General features: G+C 40.6%; 1 protein-coding gene across 5 annotated transcripts in view; it reads right to left on the bottom strand.

Annotated features, from left to right (window-relative positions):
* qkia (QKI, KH domain containing, RNA binding a) overlaps nucleotides 1–20821 on the bottom strand; it is a 105678-nt gene that overhangs the window by 49880 nt on the left and 34977 nt on the right. For all 5 annotated transcript variants that reach the window (XM_036593052.1, XM_036593055.1, XM_036593053.1 and 2 more), the window contains exon 3: nucleotides 7882–7998. In XM_036593052.1, the coding sequence (XP_036448945.1) occupies nucleotides 7882–7998 (117 nt within the window). The remainder of the gene's footprint in view (nucleotides 1–7881; nucleotides 7999–20821) is intronic.

The following is a 20821-nucleotide window of genomic DNA, read 5'->3' as shown; positions in this document are numbered from 1 at the left end:
GCCGGCCCGGTTTATACAATGGGCTCCAAAGAGAGCCATTAGCGGCTCTAGAGCGTCCGCGGCTCCTCAGAAGAGCAGCAGTCAGACAGTAGGAGCCCGTCAGCACCAGCTCCATTCAGAAACCAACAATTACCCACCGCCTGCCTCTCAGCGCCCAATTCACTCGCCCTGCCATTCAGGAGCGGCTGGAATAAACTGCAGGCTGAAAGAAGGAATGGATTTTTCGTCCCTTTTCCTTTTTTAAACGCTCCCACTCTGCAGTGAAAGAGAATAAAATACAGCTGTCTGAACGCCGAGGCCTCTGGTTCGCCGTTCTCTTCCACACACTTACGACAGATCTTTCTGAGGGGTCTGACAGAAAGGTCGGCTCATACGGAGCGAGTGACACCACTCTTTCTCGCTCCTTCTGTGGTTGGACCTGCTCTTATGTTACAGCACTGCAAGACAGTCTACTCTTCTGCTGAACCCTGAACTGCAGACACGCTTCAGGTTCTCCAAAGCCGTGCGATCACACTGCTCTCTGCGAATGAGGGTCGGGCAAGGTCCTCCTAACTGCCGTATGATGACATCTACAGGGAACATCGGGGGGTTGAGGGGAACTCGAGCGACATTGCTTTTGCTCAGAGCGGCTTTTTTTAGAAAGTCGGAGCATTCGTGTTCTCTCTCGCTCCGAAATTGCTCCAATATCGCTCCATCTTGCGACTCACACCGCCCATTTTTCGAACCCGAGTCACGCAGCAAAGACTCTACTGCTCGCACACGACGACTGTTCATGCACATCATCTACGCTGCAGAGCTGCTCAACAGAACCACATAGTGGAAATTCACAGAGCACAACACAGTTCTAGACATCACACAGAGTTACGCTGCGTTCGAGTGGTGACAGAAACTGGGAAATACCAAATTCTCCCACTTTCACATTGCGCTCGAATGGCCTACAAAGTGGTAAACAACTTGGGATTCTAGACGTTACACAAGTTCACAACGTGACATATAACTCGATCTTTTACCCTTTACATGAGTGAAAAAACACTAAACTTGCAGTGAATGTTAAATATATACCTGACACACTTCTATTAGGGCCCAATCACATTTCACCCCTTGTCCCTACCACTCAGCCCTTAGCCCTGCGTTTTGCATGTTCATGTCGAGGGGTAGGGTGCCCTGATTCTTGCTGAGGTAGAGGGGTAGGGTGAAGTGTTACGGCTACATGGCCCTCTAAACTGAGATTTTTCAGAGACACACTCCAAACAGAGTGTGAAAACTAGAAAGATGGTGGAACCAGCAACCAAAGAAACTCACAAATGTAAGCATTTTCTCTGTAACTCTGTTCCAAGGGGCAAGGAGACACTCAAAAATAAGGGGTAGGAGTAAAAATAAGAAATGGGATTGGGCCTAAATCGGTGTGCTTTTTACCATGAATGTTCTCCACATCTCCATGCTCTCTTTCTCCATGTTGTGTTTGTATCTATGAACAAACACTTAGAGGTGGGCGGTACGGCAAAAATATATCATAATACTTCAAGAAAGTTTCACGATATGGCACGACATTTATTTTATCAGACATCTGATCAGCTGGAACAGAGAACAAAAAGCCAGTAGTGCTACATTTTAAAATAAACTATCAAATTGCTCTCTTTATAATGAAACATGCAGTTGGTCAGTGTCTACAAGTACTTACGATATGCACGAAACGATCAGAAAAGCATATTGTGTGGTGACATTTATTGTTATCGTGGTAGTGTCATACTGCACAGTCCCATGTGCACCCGAACTAAACTATTCATTTACTCCTAAAAACTTGATACCATGTGACGTAAGCAGAGTGTAGCTGTCGCACTAATGAACAATGAAAGAATGACTCAAGCTGGCAGTGAAGGAGGATCTGCTCACACAGAGGAGTTACTGACTCAGTCACAGTCGGTCACTCTAAACATTCCACCTTGGCAAATTCTCACCAGGAACACACTGTGATTTTAGATTTAGATTTTAGACACTTCCTACCGAAGTCTGTCTGTCAACTTTACTCTGTTTGACTGAACAGAATAGTGAGATATAAACGTTAACACAGTGATTTCAGGCTGTTGAGAGACCGTACTGTCCTACTGTGAACATCACCGCCTGCTTTTAGCTTCAGCGCTTAGTGTTACCAGTGCTGCTCTGAGTCAGCTTTATTGATGATGGTCCGTAGACACAGTGTCTGTAGAGGCTGTGGTTTACGTAGCAGGTCAGTCAGATGGAGCGTTTTCGTACAGTGTGATATATAAATCGTAGGTTTGTCCGAACACGATGGTGTATGTGAGTCACCAAAGAACAAGATTTCTAAAATCACACAATGTCTGTCTGGCTTTAGAAGACATTGAGCTACAGCTCAACCAGCCAATCCGAAGACTCCAACAAGACAGAAAACTGGAAGCGCGAGCTCCTCGGATGCGTAGCAGTCACTAATGTAGCAGAGCTAGCTAACGCACTTCATTTAAAATCAAATAGATAACGATTTAACTGCTGAGGTACATTACACTCATTTACACTAACAGACAGTTCATTCTGAGTAGGTACTCAGTGTAATATCGGATTCAGTAACAGAGCAAACTAAACACACACTTGGTTCTGCACACACAGCTACAACGACTCCATACCAGCCTACAGTCTGACAACCCGACCAACCACAAAAAATAAAAATAAAGCATATTTAAATATGAAATAGCACTAAAATGCGTCCATTCATAAACTTAACATTAGGGCTGGCAGGATTACTCAGAAAATGATGTAGCAATGAATAATTTGCATGATAATACATATTTTACAGTCTCCTACTGAGCTTCATAAGCATCATTCATATGCATTTCTTTATCTGGGGCATAACTGTCTAGCTCCATTTCTCTCATTCCTTCACCTCTGCTCCTTCTTCCTTCTCTGTTTCTCCTCTCCTCCTCTTGCTTCTTTCCCACCTTCTCGCTCATCCTTCCCTCTCTCTTTCTTCCTTCAAACCTTCTCTTCCTTTTCTCTTTCGTCCATCCTTTTCTCTCTCTCATTCATTCCCCTTTGCTCTCTTTTCTACCTTTCCTTTTCTCTCTTCGTCCCCCTCCTTTTCTCTCCCTCTCTCAGCCTATCCTTTGGCCTTCTTCTCTTTCCTCCTCCTCTCTTTCTCCCCTCCTTTCCTCTCTCCTCCATCTCCTTTCTCTCTTCCTTTCCTCTTTCCTTCTCTTCCTCTGTCCCTTCTTTCCTTCTCTTCCTCTGTCCCTTCTTTCCTTCTCTTCCTCTGTCCCTTCTTTCCTTCTCTTCCTCCGTCCCTTCTTTCCTTCTCTTCCTCCGTCTCTCTCTCCCCTGATGTGTTCAGATGATCACTCGTTTGTGGAATGAGCATGCTAATTGAGGTGTCTAATTGTAAGCAGTGCATTGTGGGTCTCAGCAGGGGAGCTGCACCTGACACGCTTCCTAATGCGCGGAGTGAGACCCCTCCACCCTCATCACCACAGATACCGTTGCCATGGCGCTGCTTATTAGGGCTGCAATTGTGATGTGTCGATCTGAAGGTGACGAATCAACTACATCAGGCTGAGAAAGTCTGAATTAATTTACTATAATAATAATAATAATAATAATAAAACATAATATAAAACATTACATTGTATATAGCTTAAATAATACTTTATAAAATATACAAAAAAATCTTTCATTTCACCTCATTCTATTTTTTTTTACTTTAGTTTTCTTTTTCTGTTCCTGTTTTTGCTTTTCTTGTGTTATGTTTTAGTTGTAAAGCACTTCACGCTGCTTTGAAAGGAGCTCTGTAATTTTTGTTCAACATTTTAATATTCTGCTGCTATTAGAATCAATTACAACCAATTATAATATTGAATAATGTAGCCACTTTTCTGAGGGGTTGAAATGAAATATGGGTCATTTTCAAAAGTAAACAATTAAAAAAAATAAATACCAATAAAAAATTAGACTATTTCTGTTAAATTGTCTGTATTTATCTTTTTTAGACTAGTTATACTATTTACTGTCCTACAGCTCTGTTTGTCTATTCAATGTATCTTAAAAATTGATTCTGAATCGTACCAAACAATCATTTGGGGAAATCTTGAGATCTGAATCTCGATGCTAAAGAATCATTCAAACTGAATCTCTCTCTCTCTGAACATCTCGCACACCTTCATCTCAGGAATGTTAAAGCGCACTATGTGAAGCCTTCCCATGATTCTCAGCCAGGCAGCAAATTCACAATTAAGCGTAAGCGCTTCCTATCTGTTGGACAATCAGAGTCACCTCCTGTCTGCTGACCCATCAGAAACTGACCAATCACAGGGTCGCCTGTCTATCAGCAAGCGCGTGGGTCACCTTCACACAGGCCCACAGTGACAGCGGTCAGAACAGCTGGAGTCAGCTGGACGTTAGACTGATTAAGAGCACAAAAATGCCATTATAGTATTATTATAAGGCCAATATAACAGAAAAACAGCCCATTGTTAATTAACTGATTTAATGATGTCACAAAAGCACATTTAAATATATCCGCTAATTCAGCCTAGAGCAGCTTAGCCCCGCCCATTCAGCCTACTATAATTTAGCCCCACCCACTCAGCCTACAGCAGTTTAGCCTCGCCCCCATGTCAATTTCAGAAAAAAGTAAACCTCACTTACATATATTTGGCCCCACTTTAAGGCACAGAAACATAAATAGCCTGTTTGGTTCTGAGGGATAAAGAGAGGCTGAAAAATAATCTTTTTAAGATGAATTACATCTGTTTTTGATACATAAAACTATTGAATATTGAATCAGCATTTTGACAAAGTGCAATTTTCCTCATAGCAACAGTTGCACTTATAATTACGTCTTACATTATTCAATGACTTAAGTGTGGAAATTCAATGTAATAATGCAGAGCTGATGGACTGACAGTCTGGAACACAACTTTCAGCATTTAAGTCTTTCAAAAAACAGACACGCTGGTCCTGGGTGGTAAAAGAAAAAGCACAGAGCTCAACTTTATGGAAAATGACATGTAAACTGCAATATTTGTAAAAAAATAAATAAATAAATAAATAAATAAAAAGACACAATTACATATTTACATAATCATTCAGCTCTAAACAAAACCACACAAACGTGTTTAATTTAAACGTGTGCTACTATCAATGCTGAGAGTCGAGTGCTGCTGTTCAAGTGTGTGTGTGTGTGTGTGTTCTACACAATGCCTCTGAGTGTGACATCCAGCAGGGAGCGTTTTAGAACCTGCTAACTGTTCTACAACCTCCCACAGGAGAGAAAGGAGGCTGAGAAAACTGCAGATACGTTTTTGTATTTGTTACACAAACTGATCCGAGGCTTCCCTGAGCAGCTGAGGCAGAGGTCAATGAAACATGTTAAGCGGCTAATAGAGGTGAAACGCACATTTACTTTGATTTCTCATCCTGAAGTCAAGATCCAATTTGTTTTAGGATATTTTGTGTTACTACATCCTTTTTTTCCAATTAATTTTTCCTCTGCGCTCCACTTCTAACGTTTGTGTTGTCTCATGCATCAAAAAGTGTCAATTTCTATGTGGCCATTTTTCAACTTTGTCTTAAAAGTACATCAAGGTACAAACAATGTAAATGTTAAATAAGCTTTTCCAGGTGAGAAGTATGTATTTGTACCATTTCATAACCTAATGTTTTAAAACAGAACAGTAAAATAAAAAGCCTGGAGACGAGATGAGGTGTGTGGAGTCAATACAACTTAGAAAATATCATATCAATGGATTATGGTACAGTTATGTTCCCTGACTAAAGGTACTGAAATGTACTCTTGAGGGTCCCACCCCAGTGACTCGAGGGGCACTGCCCCAGTGACAGTTTGCTACCTATATTTTTTGTCGCCGGTCTTTCCAGCCCTGGCTCAGTCATGCTGACGTAACAGGGAGACGTTAGCTTTAAATCTACAGTTCCCTTTAAAGAGAACGTCCACAGTGGAACCAGGCAGCAGTATAACCCAGAGCCTCAAACAGACACAGACACACACAAGGTCACCCCTCGTCCACCGAGGAAAAGTGATGACACGTGAAAAGTGAGAAAGAGTGGGAGTGGCTGGCCGTGAGCAGACAGCATGCTGGGAAATCCTCTCAGGAGGGCGAACATTCTGTTTATGGACATCTGAAACCAGCGCAGAGGTGACACACCGTAATCGAGTTAAAAAGGACATGGACATTACACCAAGTGACATAAAAGAGAGAGAGAGAGAGAGAGAGAGAGAGAGAGAGAGAATATGAAAAAGAATAAAAAAATGTGAAGAAAATTTCAAGAAAAGAAGGAGAAAAGGGGGAAGAAAGAGAGAAAGAAAAGTACGCGAGAAAGAGGGAAAGAGAATATGAAAGAAAGGGAATAAAAAGAAACAAGGTGAAGAGAATAAGAAATGTGGAAAAATGTCAATGAAAGCTGAAAAGGAAAAGAAAGGAAGGAAATGAATAAAGGAGGAAAAAATGAAAAAAATCACTAAAAGATGAGGAAAAAAGTGGAAAGAGAAAGAAAGGGGGAAGTAAGAAAAGAGATAAAAAGCAAAAGAGAAAGACAAGAGGGACAAAAGAGTGAATGAAAGTGACAAAAAAGAGAAGAAAAAAAGAAACCAAGTTCTGCAGCCTAATGAGAAACTGTAGAACAGACTCAGTTTATATCACAATACCTACATTTAGAGTCAGTTTCTCATCAAAAGCAGCAACAACGTCCTAAACAGCAAAAAAACAGCCTGTCTTGGATTCATTGTTTGTGACGTCATGAAAATCAGCATATTTACATACATTCGGCTCTTCTGCCTACAGCAGTTTAGCCCCACCCACTCACACTGAAGCTATAAGTGTTCCCTTTCAAGAAAGGAACAAAACAAGACAGCAAATAAGAGCAGAGCTCATTTACATACATCAATCTTAAAGGTGCAGTAATAAAAAAAAAAGCCAGTTCAGTTGTAAGGGACAACTAAGGGGGTTATAAGAGGCCATGTAGATGGTTCTTTAAGGGTTCTTTAGTAAAAATCAAGGTTCTATATAAAATCATGAGCATAAAAAAGCGTTCTTCTACTGTTACTATGTCAAGCTTGTAACAACAGAAGAACCCTTTTTTGGTGCTACAGAGAACCCTTTTCTAAAAGGTTCAATATAGAACCACATACAACACATTCTCCATCAATCTGAAGAACCATTTCACAATGAAGGAACGCTGTAATCATACAAAAGATTCTTTAAGAGCTCATTTTCTTTACTAAAGAACCCTTGGAAAGCCATCTTGAAGCATGAGTTGAATTATGACTGTTTTAAGTGCACACAGATATCACTAGAGCATGTTCATGAGAAATGTAGGTTCTTCAAGGGTTCTTTAGTATAGATAATGGTTCTATATAAAACCATGAGCACTCAAAAAACCCTTTGCATGATTAAATGGTTCCCTGCATGGTGAAATGGTTCTTTAGATTGATGGAGAATGTGTGGCATTTGGTTCTATATAGCACCAAAAAGGGTTCTTCTATTGTCACAATGTCAAGCTTGTTAAAATAGAACAACCCTTTTGGTGCTATACAGAACTCTTTTCAAAAAGGTTCTACACAGAACCATCTACAGCACATTCACCATCAATCTGAAGAACCATTTCACCATGCAAAAACCATTTAATCATGCAAATGCTTCTGTGAGTGTTTATGGTTCTATACAGAACCATTTTGTTTACTGAAGAACCCCTGGAAAGCCATCTTTAAGCGTGAGAAATGAATGACTGTAGTGCACACAGATGTTGTTAGTGGACTTTTTCATAAGACATGTAGGATTCAGTCCTTTAATAACATTGTAGATGCTGTCAAAGGTCAAATAGAGGCCTGAGAGGAAGACGAGGAAGTGGAAGATGTATTACCTTCTTTTTGTCTCTCATGGAGCTTTTTCCCCTCACCATGATCTTACAGCCCGTCTCTGCCTCCAGCTGCTTCGCCGTCAAACCGCGCGGCCCCAAAATCCTCCCGACAAAATTATACTGCAGAAAGAGAGAGAGAGCGAGAGACAGAGAGAGACAGAGACAGAGACAGAGAGAGACAGAGAGAGATTAGCATTTGAATGTTTGTGGAGCAGTGAGGGGGGAAAAAGGGATGTTGATCTTTTCAGAAACTGAATATTGCAGTGTGTGTGTGTGTTTGTGTGTCTGTCTGTGTGTGAGGTAAATACTCGAGTGAATGCTTCAGCAGGAACTGAGCTTCTCTTCCACACTGAAATCTGCTGCAGCTGCTGCTGTATTCACACTGCGCTCTGTGATTAGCTTATGCAGCTGTGCTGACTACAGGGACACACACACACACACACACACACACACACACACACACACACACACACGGCTGACCGATATATCTGCTGGACGTCCACACCAGCTGAAACTGACGACCCACTGTTTTATCCGAGTTACTGTTTTTGTGCAAAAATATTGTATAAAGCAGCACAGAATTTTAAACATTTGAACAAAATAGTTTCAGTGCACTGTTACATTGAGTGTGTTTACATGCTCTTAATAATCTGATAACTGCAGGAAATTTAGACTGTGTCAGTAACTGATCAGTGTGTTTTCATGCTTTTCGGTAATCAGATTATGGGGAAACTTCGGGTCCACATGAATCAGGCAGTAATCGAGTTTCTTTACAACCAGCCAATAAGCTCACAGAATAGGACACGACGTAAACTTAACGTGAAACTCAAACGTCATGAGCGGCTTTTTTTAAAAAAACATGGAGTCCCTTTAGTTAAAAATATGAACAAAAATTATCTAAAAGATGAAGAATATTTAAATCCTTCATTTGGTCGAGCATGTATTCGGTTTCAGCGTCGCTCCAAAAGTGCTGTGCTGCGTCTCGCGGGTGCTGTGTTAAATGCTACTTGCTGTTTCCGGGACAGCACTCTGTTTTCACACATGCGCAGACAGAGAAACGAAAGAAATCAGAGTAAAAGTTTATATGCACTGAGAAACCCCATTACTGAGCTCAAATCCAGCCTCAGATTTGCCACATCATCCTCCAAGCAGGACGACTGATGAACTGATGCCTCCCAGCTCTTAAAGACTGCAAGGTGTCGTTTACAACAGTAACTCCTTGCCAGAACACAGTATAAAATGATATTCTCCTCTTTGTTTTAGTTCTGAGACACAGTGTGGGGGTGTGAGTTGATCAACACTGATCTTATTAAAAATGATCTTATTAAAATATTCTTAAACTCTGCAACCCCAGCACTGGTGATACAAGCGTATTATTTGTCAGGCCAATAAAAAGCACTCTTAGTTGAACTAGAGGAACTAGAGTCTAGTTGAACTAGAGGGTGAGAGAATGTGCAAAAGACAGCAAAAGAGAGCGAGTAGGACCGGCAGTGCTGCAGCTGAGGATTATGTTCCAGAAAACACTCAAATATCTGAATATTCTGTGAGAGCTTTCGCTTTAAAAACACAGCAAATGAAAGGCTTGAAATGAAGTCAATCACAAGACCCCAAATATGATTGAAAACATTTGCTCTTTGAAAATTCAAACCATAAAAATGTTCACTTAAATTTAGTCAAACAATACATTTACTGTGAATCAGGTTTTAAATGTGCTAAACTATACTTAACTTGGTTATTCAAAATATTACAGCTTCTGTTGTTTGATTTAAAAAGTGCTCTATAATGTTAATATGATCCACACAGTCACTCTGACAGACTGTAATACACTACAGGAAGTGCAGGGGGCGATATGGCTTCTACTGTTTCATTTAAAAAGCACACTATAATGTTCTTACGATCCACACAGTCATTCTGACAGACTGTAATACACTACAGGAAGTGTAGGGAGTGATATGGCTTCTACTGTTTTATTTAAAAAGAGCTCTATAATGATCACATGATCCACACAGTCATTCAGACGGATTGTAATAACCTACAGGAAGCCTGTCAAACAAATTAAATCTACAATAAACGCCATTTGTATGCTTTAAATGTTCGGATGTCAAAGATTAGCAGATGTGACGGGCTTCAAGGCGGCATGATGGTGAAAAGAATGAATGTGTGTGTGTGTGCTGTCCCTCTAAAGGCCTAAAGGACCTGTCTGCTCAGATCACATTTACAAAGCCACAAGAAGCCACTGGCCAAGACCTTCACAGTGACATCACCGACCCTGTGACATCACCACCACCAAACGCCTGAGGGTGGCGTGGGCGAAGACACTGCTGCAGGTACCTGAAACACAACCTCTTCCTCTCTTTATTAAAAATTTCCAGTCTTAGCACTGGCGCTACAAGGCTAGTGAGGCTAATAAGCACTGGAAGATTACACCCCAACAATTGGCACAGCGCTAACTGCTAACTGCATGTCTAAAGTGAGGCCTTATGTGGTCTCAGATGCTGTATGACACTGTTTCGGATAAACATGGACAAAATTTAGACTTCAGGACGGCTGCTGCCACTGCTGAGAGGCGCAAAGATTATTTTATCATCAAAACCTACAGTACTTTGAAAAATATCTATAGCGCACATATATAATAAAAATGCAACACAGAAACGCTTTAACTCTCGGACAATAGTAATACGGACAATGAGTATTGGTGCAGTTTCAAATGTTCAAAATCAGTATGAATTGTTATATTTATAACTTTGGCAACATTAATCTAGTGTTACTCACTACATACACACTTTAAAAAAAGATGGTTCTTTAGTAAAGACAGTGGCTCTGTTTAGAACCAGGAACACTATATGGTTACTCTGTCACATTGCTGACCTTGGGAATAAGAATTGCACCACCATTATTACTACTACTATCATTATTATTATCAATAATAATACCATGGAAAGTGAGTGCCATCACTTCAAATTCTCAGAATCAATACTTAATATATCAATAGCTCTGACAGAGCTAATCTGGTGTTATTTAAATTGTGTCATATCGAAGATTCTGGGCTTGAGAAAGGCATGACTGCTGCTGCTATTAATAATAATAATAATAATAATAATAATAATATCATCATTATTATCATCATTATCATCAATAAATAACAATTATAAAGCAACACTTCATGCAGAATGTTTTCATTATCTTAATATACATGAAATGAACTGACTCGATAATATGAAAAATGAGTGTGTCATTTCAAATTTATAGAATCAACATGTATCTATGTATATTGATAACTTTGGCAACGTTAATCTAGTGTTTCTCACTACATACACACTTAAAAACAGTCCTTCAAGGGTTCTTTAGTAAAGACAGTGGCTCTGTTTAGAACTACGAATACTCAAAGGACCATCTGCATGATTAAATGGTTCTCTGCATGGTGAAACGGCTCTTTAGATTGATAGAGAACGTGTTGTATATGGCTACTCTGTCACATTATATCAAATTATTATTATTATTATTACTACTATTGTCATTATTACCAAAAATACTGTGGAAAATGAGTGTCATCACTTCTAATTCTCAGAATAAATGCATATTAATATATCAATAGTTCTGATCTGGCAGTGTTTAGGTTGTGTCATATTGAAGATCCCAAGCTTGGGAAAGGCATCACTACTACTATTAAATTTATTATTATTATTATTATTATTATTATTATTATGACTTCTAGTACTTCTACTATTACTACTATTAATGATACTGTGAAAAGTGAGAATTATCACTTCAAATTCTCAAATGTAATACATTATATATCAATAGCTTTAACAATGCTAATCTGGTGTTATTTAAATTGTCACACTGAAGACTTGGGGTTTGAGAAAGGCATCACTGTTATTATTACTATTATTATTATATTTGTCTGTCTTTGGCATTCCTGTTATCCTCCTTTCCCCTCTGTCTCTCTCTCTGTTTCTCTGATGCAAATGAGAGTGGATCCTCCTCTGGCTTGTGTGCGTGTGCTGATGCTGATTGGACATGACAGAGAGCAGGGGCCTGCTGCACTGGGGGAAATTGCTCACTTTGAATACTGGAACCAGGCAGTAATTACAGCCAGAAGGGGACGCCACCATTTATACACCGAAATACATCAGAAAAAGGAAAGGAGGACAGAAAGGAGGAAGGAAGGGAGGAGGGGATAAGAAATATAGAGAGACAGAAGCAGTGAGAGGACAACAGCAGTGCTTGACCAAGAATACCAGACTCCTCCATTTCATCTCGCTTCTCAGTCGGGTCACATGGTGACAAGCTGGAGCTGTGCCAATACTACGATCAATCGCCGCATCGTGATTCCGTTTTTCCTGATTTGCATCGATACTTACAGCTCTGGCATCAATATTTACAAAGCTGCAATCATACTGATTGGTATTCACAAGGGGTTGCAAGACTTTTAAAGTCCTTATGTGACGTGCTCTTCCTGTAGAAAGCCTTTTATACTCTTACAGCTGCTAATCCTGAACTACACATTCACCAAAACCAACTACTGCAATGTTCAAGTCAGAAGTGTGGAAGCAGAATTAGATGAGTATTGAAGAAACAAATTAAATTTTGCAAGATACAAACTCTAAAAAAAAAATGTGTTACCAGTTTATAATGGTTGTGTTTATGATCACTTGGACTGTATATGGATGGATGTGGCATCAACTCAACTCTCAATGACCCCACGATGGGGCCAACGCGCCACTAGAGAACAAGTTAGGCTGGCCTTACACAGACAAATTTCCATGCAACTTTGGCTGCTTGAAACCTACATGAAACTAAACTGCACGTAAAGTGTCCTGCAACTCACCTGAACCTCATCTGCAACAGTTACAACAAAACGTCATACTTTTAAATGATTAATTTCACCGGATCAATCAGGAGAATAATACTGGTGGTTTTACTGGCCAAGCGGCTTTATGGAAGGTTGGTAGTTATTCACTTTGTCAGTTTCCTAAGACTTGACAGAGTTTACTGAAGCAAACAGCTGTGATAACTAGCTGAACTAGTTTGTGACACCGTTTATTCTTCTTTAACTGCTATTATCATGATTCATTTCATTTTCTCCTCTCAACACCCTTAATTTTACACAGAGCTCAGAGTCATCTGGGCTCATATTTTTACAGAGGGGGAGACGAAGATGCCCTCCACGATGAACTTTTGTTTCTAGGACAGAACAAGCGAGGATGTAGTAGACCACATGTGTCAGGCTCCAGGCCTCTCAGGCCAAAACTCTGCAGACTTCAGCTCACTGCGTCATTAAACGCACCTGATTCAGATCAGCTAATCAGCAAGGCCTTCATCAACTGAGTTCAGAGCATTAGATGAGGCTATTCTCCACAGCACTTTGGACCAGAAGATCCCCAGAAGACGGCCACCAGCAGAGCAAAAACGAGGGGGTCCTGAAAGCAGCCATGTTGACGAAGGGTGGAGTAAAACATGAGCAAAACAGAGCTGCCTTCTGGAAAATTCCACTCCACCAGTACCAGCCAACACACAGCCACATCAAACACCACCTCCATACACATACACACACACACACACACACACACACCCCTCAGCACAGCACACACAAATATTCATACAAGTGGCCCAAACAGAAACACATGCAAACCATTTTTGCCCCACTAAACGACTGAAAGGCAAACCAAGTGCAATAAGGAAATCCTGGAGGGAAATACTTTGAGAACCGCAAACCAGTTTCACTCTGAGTTTAACCCTGTGGGGTCTGAGGGCATTTTCTTGATGTGTGTATGCTCTTATATGCACCTTCAAAGGCACCTGCATACGTCATGATACCCACATTACATCAAAACGTTCAGAACAATCTCTGCTCTCTCTATAATGAGGTTCCTTTGACCTGGAGCTCTGTGTACAGAGATAACTCACCTCTAAAGCTGAAAAACTGAAGTCTAGTTTTAGAAATTCTCAATATCTCTTGTGGAAACACAGCTTTACTCATGTGAATGAATTGCTTTAGTGCTTGAGATGTGTTTAAGTCTCAAAAGTCTCAGGTTCCCAAAAGTAGAGGAACAGATAAATAAAATAGCAGATAAAATGTTCTCATCGCTACTTTCCAAAACCGCTGCTAAACTCTCTACGCCATTTCACATGTGTCTCCAATGTGGACTGAACAAAGAATAAAGGATTTCCGGCATGATGGGTCAGTCCTTCGTGAATTCCTGAGTGTCCACTGGTCAGTTTCACACAGAATGTAGACAGACACACAAGTACACCAGTTCCACACAGTGAGAGGCAGATGACGTGTATCTCAATCATCAATAACTATGAATATCTTCATTCTGCCCAGCTCTAATTTACACTTTCAGATGTTTTCAGATCAGCTGAAAATGCATCACGCATCCCTAGAAAGCGCTAAGCAGCGAAGTCCCTATAGTCCAGTACGTTCAGGCGACGTCCAGAGTTTTTCTTAACCTGATTAGATTAAAGTCTTAACAGCCGCATTTGATCCAACACCCAATTTCTCAGAGCAGCAGCGCTGCTGATTCTCTCTGGACTCGCCTCCAGACCCACATTTGTCCTTTAGTGTTAAAGTTGCAATCCAACTGCATTTTAACTTTCTAACCCGTCTAATCTATTTCACAAACACGCTCAGCAGCAGAAGGCTGCTCGCTCTGGTTTGCTAATACTGAGCCACATTGTGGTTTCTGGCCCTCCGTTCTGACCTCAGTGTAAGAATTAACATATTTAAACACATTTTTATTTCAAGGCCAAGCTGGGAAAACCTACCATACTGGAGTTGGTGTATGTTGTTGGTGTTGACTAGGCACTTTAACCTTCACAGCAGGCCTGTGTGTTAGTGTCTAGCATTTTACATTAGCCTGAGTGTGAAATGTTTTAGATGCCTTTCAAAATAAAAGCTAAATGAATGTCTGTAAACCAAGTTGTATGAAAAGAAAAAGAAGGTAGAAACCACAATGATAATAAATTCAAAATGATGTACATTCTTAGATGGTTCTTCAAGGGTTCTCTAGTAAAGACAATGGTTGTCTATAGAACCATAAACACTCAAAGAACCCTTTGCATACTTAAATGGAGATTGTTTTGTATGTTTCTTTTTTACAGCACCAACAAAGGTTCTCTTATTGTTATATATCAAGCACGCATACAATAGAAGAACACTCTTTGGTGCTATATAGAACCATTTTCAAAAACACATTCTCCAACAATCTGAAGAACCATTTCCTCATGCAGAGAACCATTCAATCATGCAAGTGGTGGAACCGGTGTATTTGTTCTAAATGTTACATCATATCTTTATGAGCAAAAAACACACTGATGGTGTTTCCACACTAGATCTTTTTTCCGAATCCAGGGCCACCTGCTCTTCGAGTTCGGTACATTTGGTCGAGAGTAAAAGCCGTTTTTGAGTCCGGGAGTGGAACAGAAAACCTCTGGTCCTACTGAAATCGGTGGTCTTGGTTTCCCATCCAGCCAACTCTCGTGTGGTTATGTTAGGTTAGAGCTCTAAAGCAGAAGGAAGCTTTTTTGAAGATTATAAAATTGCAAGTAATTGATCTCAGTATCAACAAAAACAACAGACGTTCTACACGGGTATGTCCACCAATGATGCGCACAAAACGTGTGCAGGAGACTGAAGACATATCAAGTTAATTTTGTGTTTGAGGCGAAAAATGATGTCAATAATTAATTTAGATATACAAAACACTGAATATGGTCAAATTGACCCCAAAGATAACAGGAGGGTTAAAGAGGAGAAATGTTGATGTTGGGCTGTTTTAGGACTTTTACATTGAAGAGCCTGAAAGCGGGAGGAATGATAGGTTTCCGGAGTAGAGCAGAAGCGGTATTTTTAGCCGTTTGCGCTGGAGAGGCTGTGTTTCTTCTGTTTTCAGCAGATTAAAAATAGAGCTGTGTTATGGACCGAAACCTCGGGTCAGCTAAGTATCCAAATCCTACAGTTAAAAACATGAATACCTACCCAATGAATGAATATCTAAATAGGCGAATATTCGGGTCCAGCCTGAGTTCTCTCAGGAGGACTTTTTGGACAGATCTGTCTACAGTAGGCGTTTCTAATAAACTGGACATTGAATGCAGGTCGGGTTTCTCCCTATAAAATGAGTGTAAATGGAGAGCAAATACTGGAGCAGATTTGGCTGAGGATGCTGTAGCCGTGCAGCACCCGCCTCATTTATTTATTTCACCACGAGCACAGGCCAGCACGCCGCTTAACCCGAAGCTCTGTGTCTGTGTGTGTGTGTGTGTGTGTGTGTGTGTGTGTGTGTGTGAGAGCTGCAAGGGAGGGCAACCTCAAAGTGAAGCCACAGGGATGTAAAACAATACAAGGCCAAACAGCCGAGCGCGGCGCTGAGGGCCAGCGGCCAAATATCGGACAGAGACGGACGACCGACTAATCCTACTGCAGCTCTCTCTCTCTCTCTCCTTTCTGTCCCTGCTACTCCTCCTCTCACCCGGGACAAACATTTCAACCATTCTTCCTCTATGACATCTATACAGCGACCTGTATTTCAGAAATCCTCTCAGAGCATTTCATATAATGAATTAAAAAATGAAAATAAGCAAATTTGAGAAATAAATAGCTCTACAAATTAGAAAACACACATAATTCAAATTAAAATGTAAAAGTAACAAAATAAAGGGGAACGGAACTGAAAACATGATAAACATATTAAAATAGAAGAAATTTTTCTCCACTCACATATTATTATTAGGCTCCATAGTCTAATAATAGTAATAATAGTAATAATAATAATAGTAATAATAGTAATAGTAATAATAATAATAATAATAATAATAACAATAACAACAACAACAACAACAACAACAACAACATTATTAAACAGCACTGCTCAATTAAGGTACAAAACCTCAGTGTTTGTACAGGAATTTGAGCAAAAACATTAGGAAAATATGATATGATGGTCTAAAAGGAATAAACGTTCCGTCTCGTCCTAACAGCACACACACAGAGGAAAATCAATGTGCAGTCAGAGTGGACAGTAGGAGAGTAGAGGTCAAACTCCAGATTAATTCCCTAGTGAGCGGAGGGCCAGGGTTAAACCTCTGCTGTGGAACCGCAGGAGCAGAAGGGAATAATATGTTCCTCCGCCCGTCTGTGCGGTAGTACAGCTGTACTTACGAGGCGTGAACGTGCTCAGACATACAGAGAAATGTGGGGAAAAAACATCTTTGTGTTCTTTTTCCCAGAGTTTAAATGGTTTCACTGCAGATTCTGACCATGACTGTGTCCTCAACAACACTGAGGAGAAGAAAGGCTGGACAGGCAGCACATGTGGGGGTGCGTGGGGGGGGGTGGGGGTGGGGTGTTCTGTTTAGGGGTCATCTTGGCCCTCGGCGACAAACGAAAGGCCCTTACTGCAACTAAGCTGCAAAAACAACAACCATGAACATGTTTCCACATGAACACCGATTCAGCCGACAGCAGTCTAGCTCCGCCCATTAGGCCCACAGCAGTGCAGCCCCACCCACTCGGCGTAGAACGCACACTTACAAGGGTTTTTTTAGTCAAAGGATCTATATAGAACTATTTCACACTTAAATGGTTCTCTGCATTGTGAAAATGTTCAGATTGATGGAGAATGTGTTGTATAGGGTTCTTTACAGAACCTTTCTGAAAACAATTCTATATAGCACCAAAAAATGTTCCTCTATTGTTACAAGTTTGAGTGCTATACAGAACCATTCTCCATTAGTCTGAAGAACCATTTCACCATGCAAAGAATCATTTAAGCATGAAATGGTTCTATATAAAACTCATGGTTCTAAATAGAACCAGTGCCTTTACTAAGAAACGCTTGAAGTACCATGATTAAGTGTTTAATAGAAGAACTAAAATCTTGAAGCTAAAACTGAAAAAATAAACCAAGACAGACTGAGGCGTTTAAATCTGGTGATTAAATATTTGAGTTAACGTTCTGCTGTGTGGCAGATCCTCAGTTCGAGCTGCATCAGAGGCCGTCTCCACCCCTCACCCCCCATAATCCTGTTCATCAGGGGATTTTTTTACTGCAATCTGGACACAGCCACACAACAAAGTCCGTCTGAATCAAATATGACCAGCACAGCAGGGCCACGGGTCAGAGGTCAAGCCCTGAAAGAAGGTCTACAGTTTTTACCTCATGTGGCTCGCCCAGAGAGAGAACGAGAGTTTATCATAAATCAATAACACAAAACTTCTGACGGGACGACACAGCAGCACACGGGCAGCCAATTATACAGCAGAGGAGACGATACACATCCAGCAGAGTCTTCAGGGAAAACAGACACAGATTCGGATCAACTGCTTTATACATTTTTGGCTCACTAAAACAGGACGGCATGCTTACCGACGCAGGCTGGAGTGAGAAAACAAATCTAGAGAACCGGGAAAAAGAACTGATACAACAGTCAGTCAACTAAGTCAACATCAATTATGAAAAAATGTCAACATGGGTTTTATTATCGATGAGTTTTCAGGCTGTTTTAACAGTGTTGTTGTGCATAAGTGGGGTCACTGCGCGCACATCGTCCTGTAGAATTATTTAAATAAAATATAGTTAATAAGATTAATTGAATATATCAAACTGTACATTTTCTACACATTTCCTTTTAATGCTGTAACTTATATTGTTTGATTAGTTAGTTCATCATTCTGACAGACTGCAATACATGAAAGGAAGTGTAGGGGGCGATACGGCTTTGTTTTATTTAAAAAGCGCTCTATAATGTTTGTATGATCTACACTGTCAGCAGAAAAGACAGAGGAACCAAAGAAGGCTTAAAAGTTTGATCAGTCTTTTCACTGAATAAAAGCTGGTATGTTAATTGATAATAATTATTAACTACTATAATACAGAAGTGTGGGAAGCAGTCAGTTCAGCAAAGCCCCCAAAAAGATGCTGTGAGTCTCTTAATGAGAAATAAAATGTCAAGGTTAAAGAGGACGCGTACAGGCAGAAAGCGTGAGGAGATCTGCAGCATCAGCAGGACCATCTGAAGACCACCAGGAGGGACAGCAAAGCACACAGACCCCTCACACAGCCCCAGGCTCTAGACTCCAATTCCTCCACTCTAGACTCTGTTACTCTGTGTCAGTAATTCAGTTATTCTGATGGTTGAGTGTTTCCTTTTAAATGAGACGAAGATCACGACTGTAGCCCAAAATATGTGGGAACAGCGCCTCCTTTAGTTCGGGTATGCAAACATGGGGCGACAGTTACCAGGTTAAATATGATTATTTCCTATAAATTAAACTGGGCAATATGACTACATTTATCATTATCGTGATAAATTACATCACAATATGTTTTTCTGAGCGCATCATGGACATAGTCAGTACTTAAAAACACTCTCCAACTGCATGTTTGATTATAATGAGGATTTTTAGTCCTGTTTAATTGGATTTAGTGTGTGAAATGTTGAATACAAATAACTGGACTCAGGGAAAATAAATATCGTGCCGTGATATCGTCCACCATATCGTCCACCTCTACGCCAGGCTTTTTTATCCTCTCAAGAAAAACTGCACATCCATTCTTTTGATGCTTGAAGCTTGAATTAGTGCTATTAATATAAGTATTAAGACAATTTAAAATAATGTATGATATAATTAAAAGTTGCAGCTCTTGTGATTTGAAAACTGAGCTCTTTCAAATTGTGATTTAAAACGATACAAGAATGATAGACTGTTCAGTCCTGTATTGTGATATAATTTATAACGGTATTGATGTATATTGTCATAATGCCCAGCCCGAAGCCCTGGTTCTGAATGGGCGAGGCAAGTAGGTACACGGACCCCCACATAAAGAGCAGCGGCAGAACCAGCACCAGCGTCACTCCTCCTCCATCTAACGAGCCAAATGTAATTTGTGTATGAACAGAGGCGCAGAAGGAACAGCAGACCAGAAGCTTCTTATTCACCTGCCAAGGTGGGGCCCACAGCGGCTTCCAATTACAGCTTCAACACACACACACACACACAGTCCTGAGGGAGGCTCCTCATCCTCCTGCTACGCATCACACAGACGGTCCAGACATTTTCATACAGTCAACACTGACTGCCCATTTTATCAGCTCCACTGACCATACAGTTTCACTTAGTAGTTCTACAGTTACAGACTGTAGTCCATCTGTTTCTCTGCATACTTTGTTATCCTGTTCTTCAATGGGCTGGACCCCCACAGGACCCCAACAGAGCTGAGGACTGAGAATCAAAAACATCCAGCCAACAGCGTCCTGTGACCACTGATGAAGGACTAGAGGATGACCAACACAAACTGTGCAGCAGCAAATGAGCTATCGTCTCTGACTTTACATCTACAAGGTGGACCAACAAGGTAGGAGTGTCTAATAGAGTGGACAGTGAGTGGACACAGTGTTTAAAAACTCCAGCAGTGTTCATGGTTCAATATAGAACCACTGTCTTCATTATATATAAAAAACCCTTGAAGAACCATCTTGAACAGTGTAAAAAAAACTCCAAACCTGAGCTAAAAGGCCTGAAACTCACTCTCACCACAACCACCAGATTAAGAAACTAAATTTAAGAAAATCTCCAGTAAGAAACTCAACCATGACGAGTCACCTAATGACGCTTCTGAAAGAGAGAGACGAAAATATGGAACATCTGCACAAACAATCCGCAGTTATAAATGAACGCAAAGCCGCTGAAGACGTCGCGACTGTCAGACGAAAAGCTGAGATTTCCACGAACGTGCGCGAGTCGCTTTAACGGGATTTGATGAATCAGTGGGTATTCAGGAGAAGCTGAAACTCATTTGAGATGCTCAATTGGAGTCATTTCGCTTCAAAAGCCCCAGTAATAACCTGCAAATTAGGAGCGTGTGTGTGTGAGCGATCTGTGAGTAACACAAGCTCGGTTTGAGAACATGAGAGATCAGGCCAAACCAACATCACG

Source organism: Colossoma macropomum, unplaced genomic scaffold (genome assembly GCF_904425465.1).
Source record: "Colossoma macropomum unplaced genomic scaffold, Colossoma_macropomum, whole genome shotgun sequence".
Lineage (NCBI taxonomy): Eukaryota > Metazoa > Chordata > Actinopteri > Characiformes > Serrasalmidae > Colossoma > Colossoma macropomum.
Note: the sequence above shows the minus strand (reverse complement) of the source record. Positions and strands in the feature narration are given on the sequence as shown.